This window comes from Bison bison, unplaced genomic scaffold (genome assembly GCF_000754665.1).
Source record: "Bison bison bison isolate TAMUID 2011002044 unplaced genomic scaffold, Bison_UMD1.0 scf7180017863885, whole genome shotgun sequence".
In the NCBI taxonomy this organism is placed as follows: domain Eukaryota; kingdom Metazoa; phylum Chordata; class Mammalia; order Artiodactyla; family Bovidae; genus Bison; species Bison bison.
The window spans coordinates 834,826-854,017 of NW_011494457.1; the positions used below are offsets into that span (position 1 = coordinate 834,826).

The following is a 19,192-nucleotide window of genomic DNA, read 5'->3' on the forward strand; positions in this document are numbered from 1 at the left end:
CTTCCCACCTCCGCAACCTGCCCGTGACACATCCTCTCAGCCCTAAACCTGCCTGCTTCTCAGCCTAAATATCCTTCCTGACCACCCTACCCACTCCTCTTGAACAACGGACGACATCTGCCCCCGCCCACCCCTCCAGCTCGTGACCACTGCTGGAGAACGGCCCTTTCTCTCCAGCCACCAGTGACGATCTCGCCACCAAACGCACCGGCTTCCCAGGCCTCCAGGCCACTGCTCACACTGCCCCTCCGCCTGGAATGGCCCTCAGTACCTGCTCTACTCGGTGCACGGACTCAACCTCCAGGCTGACCCCAATCATGCGCATCAGCCGTGCAACCTCCCCGCCCCACGGCCCTCCCCGTCTGGCTCGGACGAGCCCCGGCTGCCTGGCCACGTGCCCACTGTCCTGCGCTGTCCACGACAGCAGGGCCAGCTGCTCTATCATGAACGTCACTGCCAATGGCACAGCCCTTTCCCGAGCCTCCCCAGGCAGCTAGGACTGCGCCAGGCGGAGCCTGTGAGCTTCCGGAAGGCAGGTGACTCGGATCCCAAGTCACAGGGCCCGGGCCTTTCTCAGCAGGCAGCACCACCTGTGCCCGGGAGCAAGATGCGGAAGTCACTGGTGCACACCACAGCCTTCTCCCGTCAGGCCGAGCCTGTGCAGGGCAGCAGCAGTATGTTCTGTGTCTGTGTTCTGTGTCTGTGATGGCCAGGCTCGCGCAGGCCTGGCGCCCGGCCAACTCTTGGCAAACATTTATCAGATCTGGGATGGCGGGAGAGTCCAGACTGACCTCAGCCCAAACACTGGCCGTAACTAGGGGCTGCTGTAGAATGTGCTGGAGATTTGAGGGGGAGCACACTGACATGAGAGGCTGGATGGCATCACTGACTCAACAGACCTGGGTTTGGGTGGACTCTGGGAGTTGGTGATGGACAGGGAAGCCTGGCGTGCTGCTGTCCATGGGGTGGCAGAGTCGGACACGACTAAGCGACTGAACACTGACACAGGTGAGACGAACACCTGGGCGAGGTGGGGAATGCAGGGAAGAGGGTACTGAGACCCCCAGCTCAGCCCACCTCTGCATTGGTGCAGGTGAGGCCCAGACCTGCCTCTGCTGACCCGGGCCCCGGGCCCCGGGCCCCACCCGGCCTGCCTTGAGCCAACCCGTGCCTACTCTGCCCAGAGACCCAGCTCACACTTATGGTGGGAGCACTCCAGCTGCCTCCTAGGCCAGATCTCAGGCCCATAGCAGCTACAGAAGCACGTCTGTCCCCTCACCACGGCAGTGAGGGGATCAGGGGCGCACGCCTGACCGTGGCCACAGGGCCCTGCAGCGTCCCCTGCCCCTTCCTGACACCCCCATTCGAGGTCAACGTGCAGGTGTTCCTCCTCCCCCGCAGACGCTTCAATTCCTGCTTGGCCTGCACCCCCACCTTGGCCTCACCTCCTCTGACGCCAACCCCCACCGTCAGGGCCGGTCCAGGTGGCCCTCGGTCCACTGGGGCCTACTTCCCTGCGTGGTCCACCTCGCAGGGCGTGGTCCGTGCACCTAGCCCGCCGCTCGGGTCTGTTGGCCTTTGTAAGCGAACTATCTGGGCAAAGGGTCAGGCTCCAAGAGGGGGCTTCACGAGTGAAAAGGAGCAGCAGGCATGGTTTCTAGTTCTCGGCATCTTCACGTGCTCGTGCACACCAACCCTGACACCTACCCACTTTCTCTGAGAAAGAGGGGCGACCCCTGGGTTTTGAGATGGGGAGCGGATGGAGGCCTCGGTTACTGGCTTAGCTGTTCCGGCACGGCGCTGATCCATGGGGCCATGGGCACTGACCCTGGCTCGCATGACCCGTTTGTCAGGCTCTGGTTCTCCACGCCTCGGCTCCCCCGCCCCACGCTAAGCAGGAAGTTAGGGAGCAAGCAGCCTGGTGGCCCTCCCCCCGCGCCGGCTCGTGGGTCCACGCAGGGAGGCCTGGCTCCTCACCAATGATGGCCTCCTTCAGGCTGGACTCCACGGGCAGGATATTCTTCTCCACCAGCTCCATGGGGCCAGGTCTCTGCGCAATCTTCTCATTGAGGTCATCTGCCAGCCTGGCTCTCTTCAGCTTCAGCTGCTTGGCCTGGAGGGAGGGCTCAGCCGAGGTCTCTGCATGTGGGAGAGGGTGGAGGAGGATACAGGGGTGAGCAGGCTCTGCCCTGAAACCCCAGGGCACCTCCCCTTCCTGCCAGGGAAGGAGCAGAGACCAGCAGAACCAGGCAGAGTGGGGGACCCGGTGTGAAGTTTCACGAGGACAGAGGGAGGGGGCCCCACTGAGGACAGTGTGTGGTCACACCCAGCCGTGGTCACTAGGCACAGCAGGCCCAGACGACGGGGCTTGCTGCGGGGGACGATCTGCCTCCCTGCTCCGGGCCTCGGTGTCCTCCCCCTCAGTGGCTTCCTGCCACATGCAGGGTTCAGACTAGGAAAGTCTTCTTCCAACTCCAAAGTGGGTTCTAAACCAAACAAAAAACGGACAGACTCAAGCCCAAGCCTTTCCTTCCCTAGAACGAGGAAAGAAGCGTGTGGGCGGGGCACGCAGAGTTTGTCTGGGATGACCTCGCTTGTACTGCACAGGTGCTGGAGTAAATACCGAGTAAATGCACGAACGAGTGGAAGTAAATCACGCTAGAGACAGATCTGGGGGAGAGGACTGCACACCCCGTTTTTGTGAGGAATGGGGGCAACGAGGAAGAGTGAAGCAGCAGCGTGGGTGGCACAGGGTGGAAACAGTGGGCAAGAGGGCCTGCATGAAGAGGCACTTCCGGCCTAACACACCTTCCAAAATGTGCATTCTGACCAGCTCCGATCTCTCCGGCCGGGAACGGATCTTCCGTTTCAGGTAGTCCTCTGTCTGCGGAAAAAACACACCAAGCAGCTCTCAGACGCAGGTCACAAGCTTAAGGCCTGGACAAGACCAAAAGGCAGCCGTGGCTTCAGTGGGTGACCTCAGCCGCCCCAGGAGCCCAGCCTGGACACTGCTGGGCCCCGAGGCCTGGGGAGGGTGCACCCACCCTCAGTGCACCTGCTGAGGGCTTCGCCCACCGGTGAGGACCGTCTGTCTCTCTGAGGCTGAACTACTAACATACGTTCTAATCTTTCACTTTTATTATCACAAAAGTAATATGAGTTCATTAAAGAAAACTTAAAAATTAGACAACAATGAAAAAAACATGTAATTATCCCGTTAGTACTTAGGGATATTTGTTTCTAGTCATTCTTCCATGCAGAAGATAGGTTTAATTTTGCAGAGCTCTAATCACACTGAATATAACTTTGCATCTTATTTCAAAATCTTTGGCACTGCCCGACACCACAAGCATTTTCTGTTCACTCTGAACTAATTTTGATACGTGGTGTCATAGTTCTAGTTCCTTAAAGTCTAATGTCCTCATTTCTGCACTTATGAGACTCCAGGCAAATTAAACCATTTCCCCGACAGTCCTGGAGCCAGCCCACTACCCAGCGCTCCTGGTATAATGTGTATGTGACCCTGGATCTGTCTCACTCTAGAGCCTGTGTTCTTAAGCTTTGCACCAGAATTTTTCAAACCATCAGCCAAGACCATCACCTCTCCTACCCAGCACATGTTAGGAGAGGACAGGGCACGACGAGACAGAGCAGAGGCAGGTAGAGTAGAACAGGGTGGAGAATAAAGTGGCAGAGCAGACATCACGCCTGCAGCAAGGTCAAGACTTGCTCCCTGGCCTGGCTATGGCCCTAGCCCTGTGGTGCCGAGCTCCCAGGAGATGGCTTATGGTGGCCGTGGGCTCAGGGCCTGTCACCCATCTGTGGTGGGCAGAAGTGCTGCTCTGGCTGCTGGAGAAGAAAGCACAGCAGACTCTGGCCGGAGCCGGTCTTCACGGACAGCAGCGGGAGGAGGCCCAGGTACTGAGGAAGAAACACCTGGAGTCCACAGACCAAGGCTTCACCCTGGCCGCCACTGACTAGCTGGACAAGTTAGCTAACCTCTCTTAGCTGCATCTATTAAGGTGAAGATAGATGCCTAATTCATAAGAGCTGCTGCTGCCGCTAAGTCGCTTCAGTCGTGTCCAACTCTGTGCGACCCTATAGACGGCAGCCCACCAGGCTCCGCCATCCCTGGGATTCTCCAGGCAAGAACACTGGAGTGGGTTGCCATTTCCTTCTCCAATGCATGAAAGTGAAAAGTGAAAGCGAAGTCGCTCAGTCGTGTCCGACTCTTAGCGACCCCATGGACTGTAGCCCACCAGGCTCCTCCATCCATGGGATTTTCCAGGCAAGAGTACTGCAGTGGGGTGCCATTGCCTTCTCCGCATAAGAGCTGCCGTGAACCTAAACATGAAAAGAACAGAATTGCACCTGTCAACTAGCACCTTTTCTAATCAGGTCACATTTACTCCTTGCCTTGGAAAAGCAGGCCAAGAAGTGGCACCAAGTCTTAAGACTGGGTGGAAGGCGCGGGCAAGGCCATTCCTCGTACTCCCTCATCCTCCGGCCAGTGCAACAGTGCACCCAGCCACTCCTTTCGTTCCCAGCACCCAGGCCCTCATTCTTCCTGCTCACTCTAAGAATTCATCATCATTTTCCTTAGAAATTGGTTAAAAATAAGATAAAAACAGAAGACCGTAAGGAGAGCCCTGGAGGTAAACGATTCAGTCTCTGACAGAGCTGTGGGTCCCGGGCAGCCTGTGAGCCTCCATCAGGGGAGGTTCTCCTCCCTTGTCTTTTACATAAAAGAAAAAGTGCCGGGCCAAGATGGGGAAGCACGCTCTGGCCACTTCCCCATCTCCACCCACGCCAGGCAGCAGACTACCCCCCGAGGCCCCTGGGGGAACTGAAACCAAGGGGGACAGAGCAGCAAGCCAGGTGCGGCAGCGTGAGCCGGCGGCCAGGGGCCCAGCTTCTGCTTCCACGGCCTCCAGTGGCCCCTGGCTGCTCAGGCAACAGGGAGGTCTCCAGGCCCACCTGGAGACATGCGAGCAGTGCAGCCACAGACACGGAGGGACCACCACTCAGCAAGCTTTCCCGTGGCCGGTGTTCATGTCCTAACAGCTACCAAAGGCCAAGTGGAATTCAAGTTTGGAAAATACCAGCGGTCTCCAAACCCAGAGGAGGCTGGCGCCCATGACACACCCTTGGATGTACCAGAGGAGGACACTCATTCTGATCACGGTCCAAACCTTCATGCTGGCAGACGCTGGGGTGGGATGAAGCGGAAAGGCAGAGCTTTCTGTTTAGGACTGTGAGGCTGGGGCTGACCCTGGGGCCGCGCCAGGCCGGACTGAAGCTGGCAGCAGCACAGTGGGCTCTGACAGGGCTGGGGGGTCCCTGGGAAGAAAGACGCCTTACCCTGGCCCGCTCCAAGCTCCTTCTCTGCTCATGAAACGCAGCTGGACTTTTCAAAGCTTTTGGGAGAAGAAGCGTACAATAATTACATCAGAGTGAAGCACCGCGTCTACTGCTGCAGTTTACAGCGGAGAAGGCATCTTGAATTCAAGTTCACTTGAGCAGCGCTATTCACATCGGCTGACGGGAAGGGCAAGGGGGCGCCTGAGTAAGTACACGTTTGTACGGCTCAGAGGCCCCATCACTACAATCCTGGTGATTTCATTCTCATGGGGAATAGTTACTGCTAAGGTGCACCCACGGAACGTAACCCTAACACAACCCTTACGGAGCCACCAACCCTGGAAGACGGGGACACAGAGTACCCCTGCAAGCCAGGCGCCCCCACTGTCCTCCTTTAACCTCATCAGGAATCACCACATGACCAGACGGTGTGACTGAGGCAGCTCAACCAAAAGGACGAAGGTCTACTTGGTGCCGTTTCCTTCTTCGGTTCAGCTGGTGTTAACAGTGCTGCTAAAATTAACCTGCATTTCATCTTGAAGGACTAAAACCTTCAGTGGGCTTGTATGGCTGACTGCGGTGCACACAACCAGCGGCTGACCAGAAGGCCCCTCTGGAGCCCCGTCAGGGACTCGGCACTATTCTGGGGCAACCACCCCACGGGCCACAGCTCGCCACTCGGCAAAGCATGCTGGGGGCAGGGAGACCAGAGTCGGACCCTCTACAAAGCAGCACTGCGAAGCCAGTTCAGCAAATGATGAGTGGGGATACCCTGAGCTTGAACAGGGAACGGCTGGCCTGGCTCACTTCAAGAAATTCACCAGACGGGGGTCAGTTTCAGTTCTGCCGCCCCACGGTTTCAGAGCAGCTGTGAGACGGTGTGGAAGGGGCTGCCGGCTGTGGTGGGAGAGCAGGGTGAGGAGACGCTAAAAGTAGCCAGAGCACAGACTTGACCCCATCCTGCTGGGGCCCCTGCCCCCCGCTGCCCCACCCCACCCCGGGCTGGGCCTCAACAGCAGCCAAACTAGAAGGAAGTGCCAAATGTCCCCGTAGTAATTTTTTAAAAGTTTTTAAATCTTAGGATAAAAAAGAAACCATCATTTTTGAAAGGTCAGCTGAGAGCACCCTACCTCCTAAACAGCAGGGGGAGCTCTAGACTTAACAAATGATCTCTAAGGAAAACCAGCACACAGGCTCCCTCACCAAGCTCCCAGAGCCCACCCAGCTCTGGTCTGAAGGTCTGGGCATCTCTGCAGGCCAGCAGGCCAGCCTGCATCTGCTTCTGCTGAGTACAGCTGGCGCAAGTCCAGCATCAGCCTCCGAGAGCCCTGCTGGGCGCGGGGTGACGGACAGCAGGGCACACACACAGCCCTTGCGGAGGACGGTAAGGACCGAGAAGCAGAGGGAAACTCAGTGTCCGCTGCCCCGCCCCCGCCTGTCCTTCTGCCTTCTCCTTCTCCACAGCTCATTGCCGTCTGACACTCCAGAGAGTCGCACCAGTATCTTTCTAATTTACTGCCAGCCAGCTCCCTCGGGCACGGCAGGGGCCCGTGTCCTCCTTTCCTCTCTGACGGTAACCCCAGCGCCGCCGAGGGCACCCAGCGCGTGGCTCATTTGGTGATCTACTGGCTATTCCACGTGGAATGGACATACAGTTGTACCCTGGTGACAGAAAACCGGAGGACTCTGTGAACTCTGAACTTTCCCTTGAGCAGCCAGGATTAAGCTCTCATCTGGGTTCAAAACCTCAGGGGTCCCCGACAGAAAATGAGGACGTCTGTGTTCCCGTCGCTGCTGGTTTGACGGGGGGATCACCTGCTCTCTGGGTCTCGTCTTCTTCTGCAGAGTGGACTCCACCCACTTCTGAGAGTGACGGCGCTCTGGGGCTGGGGGCACCCCCACCGCCGCGGGTAGGGTGCTGCTGGCACCCTGCATGGTGATCTGGCTGAGCCCTGGGTTAGATCCCCACAGGGGCTAGTGAGTTTCTGCAGCAGTCTTGGTGCCGGACGCGCAAGAGCCTACTCTGCTGCCCACGGGGGCAGGCACACACCCAGTCTCTGGGCACCAGCTCACGCTGCACAGACCTTCCCGATGGGAAAAGCCCGTGTCACCCTCCGGCCCACCAGCACGTGTGGTCGGGAGTAGGGATGCACGTCAGGTGCAGCTGACTTCCTGCGTGGCTCCATCTTCGTGCTAGCGAGGTGCTGTGGTGGACACCATTCTGGACACTTTGAAGTGCTGTCCAGTCGAATGTTCCTAGTGACTCCATGTGGTGTGCAGTGTTGTTTTACAGCCGTGGGCAGGCTCAGAAACGGGAGGAAAGGCAGTGAGCGGCAGAGTAAGGTTCTCAACCCCATCCTCTCTCACCCTCAGGTTGGCGTTTTCTCTCCTCTGGGCTGGCTTCTTAATTTCTTCAGAAGGTGGAGAAGGATGACCCCGCTGGATGTGGAGGCAGGAAGGCTGAGAAGCAGGGCAGAGGGCAGGCGGTGTGGCAAGGCTGGCTTGACCACCGTGCTGAGCACAAATGCTGGGAGAGAGGCTCAGAGGAGGGGTGCAGTGACTGCAGGTCCCAGAGCCACGGTCAGAAAGATGAGCCCACATGAGGCTGAAAGCGCAGCCTCCAGCACCGATTCCAGGAGATGAGCCAGGAGGGGAACAAGAAGACCAGAGGAGCTCAGTAGTTGCTCAGAGCTTGAGCAAAAGTACCAGAAGTGAAGACCCCCGCAAAAAATTCAACACAACGATCACTGATCCCCAAAGACGGCTTCATTTTATGACATTATAATCTCACTGAATCTTAACCACCACGAGGCAGGTGCCACTCTTCCAGTTCTACACGTGAGGAAACCAACACTGCGGTGACCCGTGAGGCCGTTCACCGGGTACTGGACCCCAACCTGGGTGACAAGTGAGGACTGTCAGCCCCTGAAGAGCCCATTCTGCGCTCCCCATGTCTAATTCTGCTCTCTGAGAGCAAGTTCAGCGAATTCGAGCGCCACTTCCAGGAAGGCAAAGGAGGAGGCGATGGCCCCTCTCGTCGGGACTCCTAGAAGGGGCTTCTGAGGCCCGTTTGGGGATGCCTGGAGCTGGGTAGCCAGTGCTCTTGGAAGACTGGGGTACGTGGTGGAGAGGCCATCCCTGAACATGTCCAGCCAGCTTTGCTAGAAGCTGTGGCTGTGGAGGGTCGCCTAGTGAGGGGTAGGGGTGATAACGCAAAGCCCTGGCCTTTCTTGATATGGGAGCAGGTGGCAGTGTCAAGCCATGATCACCACACGCTTGTCCACTAAGGAACGAGACACCAAGAAGCAGAGCAACACAGAAAATACATTACAAAGTTCAGGCCTCTACGAGTTGTGGAAAATTGCCAAAGACTCAAAAGTTAACCCGTAAGTGTGTGTCTGAGTCCGAGGGCGGTGTTCACCTTAGACTCGCGTCTTCCTGTGCCAGACTGCCTTAATGGCTTGCCCGAGGAGCCCAGGCACTGCTCACTTGGAACTTTTATTTTCCCAGAAACTCCAAGAAGGCAGTCTCTGAAAGAGACGTTCCCCTCCCGAAACCAACGCAAGCCCAAGAACCGCGCACGGCTGTCCACAAGAACACACATGCGTGGTGTCACTGGGCAGTGAAACGGGATTCTTCATTTCCATCTTCTCGAAACTGGTTTCCTGGGACGCTTGCACGGCTTTGTGTGGACACAGGGAGGACTGCAAACATGCACTGAAAGGAAACAGCAGCAAGGAAATCAAACGCGCGCAAGTGGCTAAGCGGTGCGGTGCTCCTGACCCGTTTTCGGCCCCAGCTGGCTCTAAGCACCAGCCATATACTGTGTTCCTTCTCTTCAGCGCCCATCTTCCTTCTCCCTGAACAGATCTGCTGCCTTAACTGAGGTCATTTGTGACCTAATAAGAGAAGAAACTGCTTCAATTTCCTTTCTCAAAGGAAAGGAGATTTCTGCTTCCCAGGGCCAGCTGGGTGCTGTGCTGGGCGCAGTTCTCAGGACACGGACCGAGTGCACAGAGGCGTGAGTGCAAGCAGCCTTCAGGACCTCCCCAGCAGGGGGCGCAGCGCTCTCCCACCACCAGCCCCAGACGCAGACAACGCAACGCCTCCTGCAAGCCACAGGGCACTTCTGGAAAAGCTTTTCAGCAAGAACGACAGCAACGAACGACCAAGACTCATTTCCTCACCACTGTCATTAAGGAATATTTATTAGGTGCCTGGGTCTGAATGTCACTTTATTAGGTGCTGACATAATAAACACAAAAATGATCGTTCCCATTCTCAGGAAGATACCATGCTAGAACTAAAGCTAACCACCGATGCTGTGTGCAGAGGAACTCAAAGGCTGCGATCACAGGACACCTCAGCGAGGTCAACAGAGTGTGACGGGCCAGGCAAGCCTGGGGGCTCTCTGTCCACGGCAGAAGCAGCAGCCCTGTGCACAGGCCATCAGTGGGGGCTGGTGTGTGTGGCAGTGGGGTGAGGGAATGGGGAGCAAACGTATTTAACAACTCAGGTGGGAAACGAGAGCCAGATCCATCCATCCATCTAATAAAGCATTCTTAAGCAGCTACTGTGCTAGTTACTAAGGACAAGGATGGACAGGATGGAGTCCCAGCCCTCTAAGGCAACTCACAGTCTGGTCAGAAAAAGACAAATAATGACACCATAAGAGAGAAGTATAGGTGCAGAAGTAACTGAAACGACATGAGACAGAAGAGGCAAAATTCTGCCTGAGGAAAGAAGTGTTTCAACTGTCCGGGTAGATTTACAGAGAAAACCCAAATGAAGGGAATAGAAATACCACATGCAGACAAGGAAGGGAGTGGGCCGGTCACCCGAGAGCACAGCAGCTTCACGGGACTACAAGTGGTCTGATGTGGCGGGTCGGGGGTGTTCATGTGGCGACCACAAGGCTTGGGGGGCCGGGGAGGGCCCAGCCCTTGAAGAACTCTAATGAGCCGTCGCAGGGCTGCATCAGGGGAGCTGAGAAGACATACTTTCCTGTACTCCTCCCACTGACTACAAATGAACACTCCAGACCTTATACAGTAGGTTCTCAAAGGTGGAGAGAAGGTGACAGACTGGCCAGGGACTTTGGAACCCGAAGGACACAGTGGGGGGTCCCTCATACATCCCAGACTTGGAGCTGACGAAGCCAGCAACCTGGAGATGCTGATGGAAGCGGACAAAAAAGCCCCAACAAAACCTACCCTCGCTAGCCACAGGACCAGGAAAAGGGCATCCCAGCAAGAGAGAGCTTAGACAATAATCAATCACTGTGAAAGCCCCACCCCTGCCAGGAAAGGCCAAGGGGGAGTCCAGACTTCCAGCCCTCCACGGCTGTGATGAAGCATCCCAGTCCTCCTGCCACGGGGCGTCGAAGGAGGCCGAGGAGGAAGCTGCCCCAACCCAAGGAGTAAGTGCAGACCATGTAGGGAGCCACATCCCCGCTAGCAGTAAGGAGACCCCGTCCCCGCCGAGGGGACTGTCAGGGGAGCGCTGGTGAAGAGTCAGGACTTCCACCATTACAAGCTCACCTCCAACCCACAAAAACGTCTAACATCGTGTCATCCAAGCTTTGGAAGGGGAGGAAAAAGATGGATAGGAAAGGTACTTAAATAAATGGCTGAAAACTTCCCAAATTTGGCAAGAGACATAAACCTACACATTCAAGAAGCTGAGTAAATCCCAAACGAGTTAAAGTCAAAGAAATACATGCCAGGCAGTGGAAACAGTGTCAGACTTTATTTTTCTGGGCTCCAAAATCACTACAGATGGTGACTGCAGCCATGAAATTAAAAGACGCTTACTCCTTGGAAGGAAAGTTATGACCAACCTAGATAGCATATTCAAAAGCAGAGACATTACTTTGCCAACAAAGGTTCGTCTAGTCAAGGCTATGGTTTTTCCTGTGGTCATGTATGGATGTGAGAGTTGGACTGTGAAGAAGGCTGAGCGCCGAAGAATGGATGCTTTTGAACTGTGGTGTTGGAGAAGACTCTTGAGAGTCCCTTGGACTGCAAGGAGATCCAACCAGTCCATTCTGAAGGAGATCAGCCCTGGGATTTCTTTGGAGGGAATGACGCTAAAGCTGAAACTCCAGTACTCTGGCCACCTCATGCGAAGAGTTGACTCATTGGAAAAGACTCTGATGCTGGGAGGGATTGGGGGCAAGAGGAGAAGGGGACGACAGAGGATGAGATGGCTGGATGGCATCACTGACTCGATACACTTAAGTCTGAGTGAACTCCGGGAGTTGGTGATAGACAGGGAGGCCTGGCGTGCTGCGATTCATGGGGTCACAAAGAGTTGGACACAACTGAGCGACTGATCTGATACATCACAACTAAACTTCTGAAAGCTAAAACACAGGCAAAACCGTGAAAGCAGACAGAGGAGAGACAATCTGAATGAGAGCAGTTCTCTGCCTCATCAGAGGCCATGGAGGCCATCCCATCAACCATCCCACCACCCAGGCGAGGGGCGTGACCCAGTACACGAGGGGTGTGGACTTATTTCCAACTTGATGTTTTGTGTCAAAAATTAAGTGGACAAAAAAAGCTAAGTGAGGAGAAACACACCTAGTAACTGGTGGTGTATTCATTTCACCGTGCACGTCTGCACTCACAGGCTCCTCACTCTTCCCTGCACTAGCTGCTTTTAATTCTCAACTTTTCAAACTTACAGATCACTGAAAGGGCAAGGAATAACCAATCTTACAACTCTGACCCAGACTCGCCAGGCACGTTTCAGCCATATTTGTGTTCCTCTCCTGTGCACACGTGCACACACACACGGTTTTGCTGGTTTGTTGATGAAATCACTTGAAACTGAGCTGCAGTCAGTCGTCCCTTGGCATCTGCAGGTGACTGGCTCCGGGATCCCCCGTGGACACCAAAGCCCACGGACGCTCAAGCCCCTTACACAAAATGCACGTAACCTACGCACATCCCCATGTACTTTTTTATTACTTTTTTAAATTATTATGCTTTTACATGGTGAAAACTTTTATATCTGGAATTAGCCAGCTGGACTCAGTTTAGATGATGCCAATTCTGTTGGCAACATCCAAAGCATCACAGTCAGGAGCCAGTCGAACGTACGCCTTCTTCTCGCCATCAGGCCTGAGCAGAGTGTTGACCTCAGCCACGTCAGTGTCACAGAGCTTCTCCACAGCCTGTTTAACCTGGTGCTTGTTGGCCTTGACATCCACAGTGGATACCAGGGTGTTGTTGTCTTTTAATTTCTCCGTGGCTGACCCAGTGGTGAGGGGAGTTTGATGATGGCATGGTGGTCAGCTTTGTCTCTCCTGGGGCGCTCCTCCGGGGATATTTGGGCTGCCTCCCGAACTGCAGTGTTTTGGGCCGCTGGAAGGTGGGCAACTTCCGGATCTTCTTTTTTTTTGCGGCTGTGGACACCTTTCAACGCTGCTTTCTTAACCTTCAAAGCCTTTGCTTTGGCTTCAGCTTTAGGAGGGGCAGGGGCTTCCTCCTTCACCTTCGGCACCATCTTCATGAAGAGCCCCCATGTACTTTAATTCATCTCCACTTATGACCCCTAATACAAAGCGACTGCTATGCAAATAGTTTCCAGTGTATGGCCAATTCAAGTTTTGGTTTTGGGAACTTTCTGGGATTTTTTTCCCCAAATATTTTCAATCTGTGGTTGGTTGAATCCACCACCTGTAGATACAGAGTGATGGCTGCTAATCATAATATTTTATCCCTAAATTCTACATATGCATTTCTTAAGAATAAAGACATTCTCCTTTGTAACTAAAATATCTTTAGCACACCTCAGAAAATGAACATTATTCAATCATATAGTCTAAAGTACAGTCTGTGTCTGAATTTCAACTGCCCCTCACATGTCTTCTACAGCTGTTTGGATTTTCCCCCCGAATCCACCAAGATATAATCAAGAATCATGCACTACATTTAACTGTTTGCTACTCAGTCTCAATCTGAAACGGGACTCTTGCCTTTTTCACTTTTCCTGATGCTGACTTAAGTGTGTCTAAACCAGCTTGTCCTGTGGAAAGAATGTCATATAATCTGAATTTGGCTGCTTCCCCATGATTAGATTTAGGTTAAATGTTTTTGGCAGGAGGAGCACAGAGCTGAGTGTACTTTTCAGCATCAGCGACACACGCGATGCCGTGCTGCCCAACTGATGGCGGTGCTGAGTGTGAAAGGTGACCCCAGCTCTCTTCATTCCGAAGCAAGCATTCCCCCTCTGTAATTAATACGTAATCTGTGGGGTAACACTTGGAGGCCTTGCGAAAATCCTGTTCCCTAAGCACTTCATGCTTTTAGCATCTATTGACAATACGTACCTGGAATCAGTTATTACGTTGAGAATCGCAAAATATTGAGAATTGCATTTTTACACGATCACTCTAGTAGAGATCAAGAGGCCATTTTTCAGAAGAAAAATATGGGGTGACCAAGTACATGGTCATGCCATCAATATTCCCAGAGAAAGGATACAGGAAGAATAAGCCTGGGGCATTACATAAGAGACTATGCTTACTGGGGGCCATGCTGGATGTGAGCTGATTGTGAGACATCCTCTCAAGAGATGTGCAAGTGGTGTGTGTGTGTGTGCATGCACACGTGTGTACATGTGTGTGTGCATGCATTCGGCATCATCTAGGGATGATGTGATATATGTCATGGAGAGACAGAAGAAAACACTTCCCAGGATGAATCTTAAAAAAATCTTGGCATTTAAGCAGAAGTGATAAACAGAGCCCAGCAAAAGAACCTGAGAAGGCTCACAGGGGTGGGAGAAAGCAATGCAAAGCGGATACAGAAACTAAGCTTCAAGAAAAAGAGATGCCGACAGTGGGCAGGTCAGACAAAACAAGGCTAGCCAAGTTTCCAGAGGATCATGATACTTAGGACAAGGCCAGCAGTCTCAGAGTGATGCCAGTGAGGTGTAGGGGCAGAAAGCCATTTTAACACATGGAGGAGGAGGAGAGGAGGACGTGGATTCCAGAGGTGTTGTCCTCCCAGACGTCACGACGTGCTAACACTCCCCATGCATGTTAACTGAGAGCCCGTGTGTCAGCTGGCGCTGGGATGTCCATGTTCTCATGGAGCTTACACTCCACTGAAGAATGAGGTGTCAGACATATAAACACCTACCACAGGAGGAAGCAATACAGGCTCTGAGGAATACAGAGCTGGGTACGGGTGACAGAGAGTGACGGGGCAGGGTTTATACACTGTGGTCAGGGATTCCTGGTGTGATGCTGCTGTGATGCCAGGGCTGAGACCCAGAGGAGGGGAATGAGCCCTGCAGGCAGGAGAGCAGCAAGCAGAGTGGCCTGGGGCAGAACCCGCCGGGTGGCCAGGCTGGCAGAGCAGAGTGACCTGGAAGAGTGGGAGGAGATGCAGGAAGAGGGGAGCTGCACAGGGCCTTGGAGGACTCAGGACTTTGCTCTCTTCTCCAGGGGTACTAGAAAAAATGAAATGGAGAGAAGAAATAAAGCGGGATTGTGCCCGTCAACCTTGCCATGGATAAAGTGGCTCCCAGGATCTGCTGCGAACAGTTTCTGTGTGTTTTCCCTGAGGTTTTCAAGATGCAAATGGCCTGATGTGAGCTCCTGAGTACCTGCTGTTTCCACACTTTATAAAGGAGAACTGACTTGAGTGGGGTCACATCCTAATCGGCTACAGAACGAAGACCAGGCTCTAGTTCTCCTGATGTCCAAATCCAGATCTTTTCGTGTGTGTCTATTTCCACATAAGCCAGGTAGGAGGAGGGTGGGAGTGGGTCAGAGGAAACATACTTCTCTGATTTTTTTTTTTTTAAGTTACCAAAAAGTAACCACCACCAGAGATTTTAATCTGCTCTTCTACATTTTGCTTTCCTGTCCTGGCTCTTCCTCTTGAGACAAACACCGCCTCGTCATTCACTCAAATACTGGCAACGGGACAGAAAGGAGGACTTCAGACGCGACCTCGGGCCATGTCAAGGGGCACACAGTTCCCCACCCCTCTCCCCATCAGACCTCTCTCAGAGGGCTCAACAGAGCAGAGGGAGTCGCTATATAATCAGATTTCCTCCAAAGTGAACTCTGCCATGTCCCATGGCCCCAGCACGGAAGTCTGTCACATGGGTCTGGGCAGCGCAGGAACTGCCCAACTCACCCCAGCCGTGGTGCAAGGCCAATCGGGCAGCAGCGAGGTGGGCTTTTCCCAGCACTGGAGACGAGGGGCACCAGCTGCCTGCGCTCAGGCACACTGCAACAACCTCAACTGTCTTGGGAGATCCATCACTGACTCCTGACTCAGGTGGACGGGGCTACCCTCCACTCCAGGACTCCTGCAGAGAGGTGAACAGCAGCATTCTATGCCATCAAGGGGAGCGAGGCCCTCGACCCTTGTCCAGTGTTTCCCCAAGTGGGGTTCCAGAAGTCTAGGAGGGTACTTGCTTAGGAAGTCTTGGAGGGTAAGAATCTAATGCAGATTTCTGAGCTTCAAGAATTTTAATCTTTAATAAAAGCTCTTCGAGGAGGCTGGTGCCAGTAAAATGTGAAAACCCCTGTCTCCCTAGTCCAGAAGGCAGGAGAGGTGACACTGCAGATGAGAAAAAAAGAGTTTTACTTGCTCACTCCCCACCACCGGGGGCTACGTGACTACGCAGCATGCCGAGTCAGGTCTGGGTAACTTTTCTAAACAGCTAACTCAGAACTGCGTCTCTGCTGGCGGTGCAGGTACCCACAGACTGGCGGAGGTGAATCTCCTGAGCCCTTTCAGGTCAGTGTTTCAACCTGCAAAGTACGTATTTCTGAGAGTCAACGCATCGGGGGCTGTTTGCCCGTTTGCCGTTTTCCTCACACCCTGATGAGGGCCTGCTTCAGCCAGGATGGACTCCATATGCTGCTGCTGGGACTGGCCTGGCAATCCCACTCCATGGAAGGCAGCTCCAGAAACGCGGCCCTTGCTCTAGAGCGAGTGGGTGGGGAGCTCGGAGGCTGCTGTGTCACTGGGTTCACAACACCATTAGGGCAACAGTTTTCCCTGGGACTCCATATCCAGGCAGAGCAGGGGCTCTTAACCTGGGGCACGCTGTACTACTTTGGATCATCTGTGAATCCCTGGAAATTGTGTGCTGAGGTCTGGGTTACTTGCCTGGGAAACCGTCTAGTGAGAGGACATGCAAGATTTCCCAAGGAGCATCAATGGCACCAAAAAAAAAAAATCCAGAACCTCTGATTTACCTAAGAGTTGTTGAGACAGAGAAGAGACGCCCACGGCCTCCAAGCCAGCATACAGGAGCAGCAACTTGGAAGCAACTTTAATAGATGGCTTAAAAATGATGGAGTTACTTTCACATATACCCTCCCCACTAACTTTCACTTTCCCCGCCAACCCTGGTTCTTGATCTGACACTGTTTTCAATTTTTAATATTTACAAATTTGACATTTTGGTGAGCTTACATCAGGCCATCACCATGAGATTCCACTATCAGTAAGAATCATTAGACTGTGACCTTCAGGAATCAGCCTGGGGTTTGGAGCCAGAAGACCCGGACTGGATTCACCTCTGTCTTCCACTGGTGCTGTGACCTCAGGCAAGGCCTCTGATCCTCTGCTCTTTGGTATCCTCATCCACAAAATGGCAACTACACAAACCCCTGCGGCAGTGCTTCTCAGCATCACAGTGAAAGTGCTCCACCACCTGCTGGAAGCTCTGCTTAATAAGCTTCTGGCATTGTTACTGTTTTAAACTTTTTTTTTTTTCCTGTGCCATTCTACTTCTGAAGAGAACGTGTGGGTGTGGAGTCAAATGCTGAGAGCTAACTGGGGCTCACTTCCATTTTTTGTCTTTCTGTTTTTATCTGTCATGCCAAAGTGCCTACAAAAATAACCAGCAATAATGATATTAACCAAAGAGCTGGGTCGACAGTCCAGGGACTGGCCATGACAATGAAAACCAGAACTAAGTCCAGGAGAGTCAAAGAAAAAGCTTTGGTGATGGGCTATGGGGAAAGATTACACACTCTAGGGCAAGCAAGGATCCCCACTAACAGGCAGAAAACGTGCTCCGCACACATCCTGTTTTGGTAGCAGGCTGGCCAACCACCCCTGTTTCGGCACTTGGGCTGTCACCCCACCCAAACCAGCAGGGGAGCCAACTACCAAGAACGAAGGTTAAAAACGGAGGCTCAAGGATGCGCAGCTTTTCCTTTTCAGAAGTGCAAGCTGCTCCCGGGTCTTCAACCTTGACCCCACTGACGGGCAAAAGACTTGAGACTGGGAGGTAAAAGGCATCACACAATTCTGCATGGCATGAATACCAACAGGTACAGTGAATTTCAAAAGCTTAAAATGTGAGGGGTCAAATATTCTGAACTTGGCCTTCCAAGTCTGTCTTTGGCCTTTTGCCAGGCCTGTTGGTATCCAGCCTTCACACCACAGCCCAGCCTAGCGCTCCAGATCAGTCCGTCATTCCAGTACGCAGTCCATGCTGCAGCACACACAGACATACCTTTTTGAAGCCCCATAACCAAAATGTCTAGGCCACCTGTTAAATACAAGCTCTGAATCACCTCCGCTCCTCTGCAAATAACCTCCCATTAGGCTGAAGGATTTTAAATCACCACCATCATCAGATATCCATCAGGGCTCCCCTGAATGCATAATTCTTTAGGATTTCATTGTTTAAGAAAAGTTAGTACGTAGCTTCAACAAGTGACTTAAACTCCTTCACTATCTTGAAAAGATATGGCAAAGTATCTCAGATACTGTCTTTAAAAGCATCTCAGATACTTCCGGGAGAAGGCAATGGCACCCCACTCCAGTACTCTTGCCTGGAAAATCCCATGGATGGAGGAGCCTGGTAGGCTGTAGTCCATGGGGTTACTAAGAGTCGGACATGACTGAGCAACTTCACTTTCACTTTTCACTTTCATGCATTGGAGAAGGAAATGGCAACCCACTCCAGTGTTCTTTCCTGGAGAATCCCAGGGATGGGGGAGCCTGGGGGCTTCCGTCTATAGGGTCGCACAGAGTCGGACACGACTGAAGCGACATAGCAGCAGCAGCAGCCGAAGCAGATACTTCCAGAACTATTAAATGAAAGTGAATACCTATTATACATTTTAGGAATTAAAGTGTATCAAGAACCTGTATCAGGAAGACTACTTCTGATGGTCTGTCCAAGAGAGCTCCCTGTTGGATTCCTCCTCAGATTCAACAAGGAAAATGCATGGAACATACAACTCATTCTAGAGCTATTTTAGGATTTGATAGCAACTGGACAAGGAGGCAGTTCCGTGCTAGTCACTGACCCCTGACGTAGGAACACACACTGCTGGTGACCTACAGCAGCAGGAAGAGAGATGAGAAGGCTGCTACCTCTCAGAAAGTGAAGTCGCTCAGTCGTGTCCAACTCTTTGCGACCCCATGGACGGTAGCCTACCAGGCTCCGCCGTCCATGGGATTTTCCAGGCAAGAATACTGGAGTGGGCTCCCATTTCCTTCTCCAGGACCTCTCAGAAAAGCAACATCAAATGGCAGGGAGCGACATGCCCAGCTTGTCTTCTCCTGAGATGAAAGAGAAGATTCCTGAGCCCATATGGTAACACAGTCTTCCCTCAGCTTCAAATCCAGGGATCAGGTTAGCCCCGATCCTGGAACACACGCTTGACCGTGGCGTTTCTCAAATGTCCTGTAAACCTAGGATCCAACTAGAGTTAAATGGTCTCACTCCTGAGCTGAGGATACAGCATCTCAGATAGGCAGAGTTCTCTGCTTTAAAAAAAAAAAAGTAATGTTGTACATCTGAAACAAACATCACGTATACAAGCCATATC

General features: G+C 53.1%; 1 protein-coding gene across 1 annotated transcript in view; it reads right to left on the minus strand.

Moving 5' to 3' along the window:
• MKL1 (megakaryoblastic leukemia (translocation) 1) overlaps positions 1-19,192 on the minus strand; it is a 64,594-nt gene that overhangs the window by 13,810 nt on the left and 31,592 nt on the right. The window contains 3 exon segments of the mRNA XM_010833754.1: positions 1,978-2,139; positions 2,809-2,884; positions 5,362-5,417. Of these exon segments, the coding sequence (XP_010832056.1) occupies positions 1,978-2,139; positions 2,809-2,884; positions 5,362-5,417 (294 nt within the window).